At 43.8% G+C, this 4,675-nt stretch overlaps 3 protein-coding genes across 3 annotated transcripts; 1 reads left to right on the top strand and 2 right to left on the bottom strand.

The window, feature by feature from the left end:
• Positions 1 to 520: 520 nt before the first annotated feature.
• Positions 521 to 1,303, bottom strand: COCCADRAFT_113202 (uncharacterized protein; the record flags this gene model as incomplete). Its single annotated transcript, XM_007720652.1, has 1 exon — positions 521 to 1,303. The coding sequence occupies one exon, from the start codon at positions 1,301 to 1,303 to the stop codon at positions 521 to 523; it is 783 nt and encodes a 260-aa protein (XP_007718842.1).
• Positions 1,304 to 1,559: 256 nt separating this feature from the next.
• Positions 1,560 to 2,301, top strand: COCCADRAFT_113201 (uncharacterized protein; the record flags this gene model as incomplete). Its single annotated transcript, XM_007720651.1, has 2 exons — positions 1,560 to 2,044; positions 2,100 to 2,301. The coding sequence occupies 2 exons, from the start codon at positions 1,560 to 1,562 to the stop codon at positions 2,299 to 2,301; spliced, it is 687 nt and encodes a 228-aa protein (XP_007718841.1).
• A 208-nt stretch (positions 2,302 to 2,509) lies between these two features.
• On the bottom strand, positions 2,510 to 3,491 carry COCCADRAFT_113195 (uncharacterized protein; the record flags this gene model as incomplete). The annotated part of the gene is made up of 4 exons (XM_007720650.1): positions 2,510 to 2,736; positions 2,792 to 2,892; positions 2,951 to 3,200; positions 3,257 to 3,491. The coding sequence occupies 4 exons, from the start codon at positions 3,489 to 3,491 to the stop codon at positions 2,510 to 2,512; spliced, it is 813 nt and encodes a 270-aa protein (XP_007718840.1).
• Between the last annotated feature and the right edge of the window lie 1,184 nt (positions 3,492 to 4,675).

Below are 4,675 nucleotides of genomic sequence, written 5' to 3'. Positions count from 1 at the left end.
GTTGGCGTAAATCGATTTCTCGCGACGTGTTACCCCTATATCCGATAGAAAATTGACGAGTTTCGATGAAAAATTTCTGCTTAAAAGTTGGTGTGAGCCTGTTCATATACTCCACTCCTTATGTGATTACAAGAGATATTCTCATGATTCTGAAATTACCATTTTCGCAAGGTCCATCTCTGCATTATCATTTTTGAAACGCTTGCTCAATGAAATACCATAGGCTACCCCTCTTAATTTCAACATTTGGATAAGAAAGGATTTGTTGCATACTTCGGATTCACTCATCATGGAATGAGTGAAACCAGTAACCATTTTGGAGTCCAGCATTGAAGGGTAATCAAGTCTAGAAACGGTACCTGACATGAAAGCAGATTTCTACAGTGATAACTGTTTGATTGTAAAATACGAATATCTGTATAGACTTCATGTATATAATGCTTGAATAATGCACTTGAAAAGGGTTATTCAAGTCAATTTGCATTTGCCGTGGATATCCCTGTTCCCACTAGTCCATCGGTCATGCAGGTCTACTAGCGACGAATTGCCTGACAGAATCCCAGTCTCTGCAGGTATGTACCACATCTGACTGCACAAAGCTTCTCCTATGACCTTCGTACCAAATGACCGGTATAGGAGTGAGGTCGGCATGACACATGAGTTGTTGCCTAATGTGATCAATACAATGATCTCGATGACCTCTATCGGGATATGCTAGTTTTGTCCGATTGTTGAAGTAATGGTTTCGATCAAGAGCTCTCCTCAGCTGTTCCACACAGTGAAGAGCATGAAAGACGTCAAGGCCAGTCAAGTAGCCTACGCCATCGGGGTGTAAATAGAGTCCGTGGGGGTTTCCAAATGTCTGTACGGCCTCTGCTTCAGTGATCGTAAAGTATCGACCTCGAAGCAAATCCTCCCATGCTGCATCAATCTCTTCATTTGGTGGGCCGGCGTAGGTGGGCTCGGCAGGATTGTTGACATGATAGCCAGTTCCATTATCGTACCACCTTGGGCCTCCCCAAAACATAGACTGTTTCTCGTGGATGTACGGCTTCGCAGGACCAAACTCTGTTGAAAACCCTTTGTTGAAAGAACCATGTTGTAAAGTGACTTCTTGAGAAGCTGACTTTATTTTTAACAGCTGGACTAGGAGGAATGCAGTGCTGAAGGCGAAGGCGCAGGCGAGAATCCACCCTAAATACAAGACGTTGGATGTTCGGGGAGGTTGGTCCAATGATACATCCGAAACATTGTCGTCGCTCTGCTGGACAGATTTGTATTTCGGCCTACGTAAGAAGTTCATGGCAGCAGCAGGAATGTAGAGTGTGAGATCAGTGATGAGGTTTATTGTTAACGTTACCATTCGTACAACTACGAGAGTCTGATTTAATAGTGTGGACATTGTTTCGCAATCTAATTCCCGGAATACGAGCATGTGCATGAGTGTGTGGGGCACTGCTTAGGGATTTCCATTGCGACAAGGCACAAGGTACAAATACGCCCATTCCTAGACTGCAAGCGATATATCTCTGATTTTTTGAACACAGCATATGTGCAACATGAATCTAAACGATGAATTGGACAAGCCGCTCATGGGAAGATCTTGCGATAGCGAACAACCTGAATCCTCCACACTCCTAGAACATCGAACACTCGGACTTCACAAAAAGATACAAGCAAGAACACGATGGTCCTTGTACCTGCATATAACAACCCTAATCATCACAATATTGACTTGGATATCTTTGTTCATCTGGAACCAACATGAGAGAAGCATATCTCCATTCGCTTTGATCGAAAGAGGGCACTGTGGCTGGTCAGTGGAAGAAGCCAAAGCTAACGACTGCGTTTACGACATCATGATGTCTTCTTGGATGCCGCGACCATGCTATGACGAAGAACTATCCGAAAGCTTTCTGAGAGCCAACAACTTCACGTATTGGACATTGAATCAGGGGGGGGAAGAGGTTCCCGAAGCAGAGGTTAAAAAGGGAGAATTTGATATTCTTTTCACACATGGGACGTATCATTATCAACACTGCATGTAAGTATACAAACTCCGTTGATTTGATCTGGAAGGCTGACACATATCAACACAGCTATCTTTGGAAGTTGCAAATGAAGGCACAAAAGTCAGCTGTAAGGGTCCTTGACTCGATCTCAAGAAGTCAAGCACATATCGCACATTGTCAAAAGCTTCTGACACCTGACCTTTCGTCGCACACTTTGTACCAGCTACAATCAAAGACTGGGACACCCATACACGTTAAACCAAAGCGACAAACTTGTTGGGAAGGGTAGTAGTGATTGGAAAGGAAGAAAATGCATAATATCTGTAAATAGCTCAAGCTTATCAGCAGAAGATATAACTTTACTCTTAATCATCAAACCTTCTCTATATTGTTAAATGCTCCAATTAAGCAGTTGTTTACTTGTGCAAGATACAATAACAATCTCTATTGGTCTTTCCAAGTCCTAACCTTATTCCAATCCAATTCTACGCCGTTATCTATGGATAGAACACTTGGGGATGCAATGGGATTCGTTCGCTTCGTGGCACTGCGATAGTACCATTGTATCGTGCTTTCGAGAACTCGTGCAGCTTTTCAAAGTTTCTGCACGTGTGTAGCTGCTTTGGATTGATATACTGCCCACGCCGGTCATGCCATTCACTTGGAGAAATGACTGATGTTGCTTGGCATTGTATCACTTGTCGCAAGTGATCAATACAATGTACTGATTGTAAGGTCAGTTCATGAAAGTGTATATTGTGGGGCTCGCCAATGCTTACATTGGTGTACTGTACCACGATATTTCTCTTCGGGATAAATATCTCGCCTTAGAGCCTTTCTTAATTGGTTTAAACAGTGCAAGCAATGGAACAAGTCCAATCTAGGAACAGGTTAGAATCCCAAAAAGATATTCTCGGAATTGGATTCGTCGAGCTTACGTTCCTGTCCAGCCTCCTCTAATTCTGTCCCTATACCTTTCGAAGTCTTTGCCCCAAAGTTTGACGGCTTCATCTTCAGATACCGAGAAGTAGTGAGACTCGCCCCCAATGATCGCATCCCACGCTGCATCGATCTCTGGAGATGGTTCGCCAACGTATCTAGATGGGCCTAGAACCTCTTCGCCATCTGGTGTGAAATCAACACCCCCGGTAAAGACCGTTTGTGTAAGTTCGAAAACTTGAGACGGAGCTGTGAGATAATTTTGTCAGCAAGTTGTTACAGGCGACGCAGTTTCAGTGACATACTAATAACTCGCTCTTCCGAAAATCCTCTCTCAAAAGAGCCCCATTTACCCGCACGCCATGGTTGTGCGGATGCAAATCCTACGGAATACACAACAATCGTCCAGATGAAGACGGTCGATATTGCCAAGATTGGAAATCTTGATTTCTCGTGCCTTCGAAGCGTTGTCTGAGCGCTCTCATCATGATCTTCTTTTGATAGCAGATGTGACTCGCTATGTCTGAATTCATCATCCATTACCTGTCGATGCAACTGGTTCGACAGCAGTCGATCCCAGAAGTATGCGTAATCGGGCATTGTTGTACTGTGCAATAACGAGAATCAGCTTGCACAAGTGCTCATGACGATAAATATAAAATGCTGCAAAACTAGTGCGAAGATGATGGGACGCAAAGCAACGTCAAGCTGATTCCTGGTATAAATGGAAAACTTTCAGCTTGGATCGACGGCTTGCACAAAGCTCGGTATATAGACAAGATGCTGCTTCAGATTTCTGGAAATGCCAAGCTTTCGGTCTCGCGATATCCAGGCGGCCTTTGGAAAATCAAGATCTAGTGCGATCCTTGCAATTACTTGTACATTTAAATATGCAGGACGACGGCAATTCCACGAGAACTAAAAATCACGTGTAAAATGACATTCATTTCACCCTTTATATAGTGCACATTCTACGGTGACGCGAAAACTCTGGCCGGAAAACAACAGTCATAGAAACGGAAGTCGGTGCATTGCAACTTCATTACAACTCCACAGCGTAAGTATCACTTTAGAATTATTGATTGCCTAGCCACTATAAAGGAAATCTTGATTCTAAATTGGAACAAGGTAAGGAGACATTCCTAATTCGGAAACGTGGAATATGTAGTGTTTGAAGTAGCATGTGCCCGTTTAAAGACTACTATAAATAGAATAGTGTAGGCGGATTCGGCAACATTATTGACGAGAAAGCATACTTACTTCCGCCTCATCATGTTGCACATTGGCGTCTGAAGTAACCACATGACTTTCTCGACTGGATCAAAATTACACAAAATGATGATGGTTGCTCAGCGAGCATCTTTGCGAAGGACCTGGGCATAAATGGGCTACGTGATGACCATGAAGCGATTCGCAAATAAGTAATTACCACCACCGTGGCACACACAATGACTCGCTTTGGCGCACGAACTCCCGATTCTTGCCGCATCTCGGTCATGGGACTTATCTACGATTATCTCATCAACTCGCTTTGTTCTGCGGTGGTACCTGGCACGTTTGTTTGGTGCATGTTGATCATGTGTACATGAGCCGAATGTTCCAGTGTGTGATTGATCAGTGACATAACATGTACAGTCACCTATCAGAAGTTTGTTCGCGTAAGCACGGGCCCACCCCAACCACAATCGAGCTGCAGAGCTCCATCTTCTTCAACACCACGTAAC

The sequence above is a fragment of the Bipolaris zeicola genome (genome assembly GCF_000523435.1).
Source record: "Bipolaris zeicola 26-R-13 unplaced genomic scaffold scaffold_553, whole genome shotgun sequence".
In the NCBI taxonomy this organism is placed as follows: domain Eukaryota; kingdom Fungi; phylum Ascomycota; class Dothideomycetes; order Pleosporales; family Pleosporaceae; genus Bipolaris; species Bipolaris zeicola.
The sequence above is the reverse complement of the archived record's forward strand: the minus strand, read 5'-3'. Positions and strand labels throughout refer to the sequence as shown.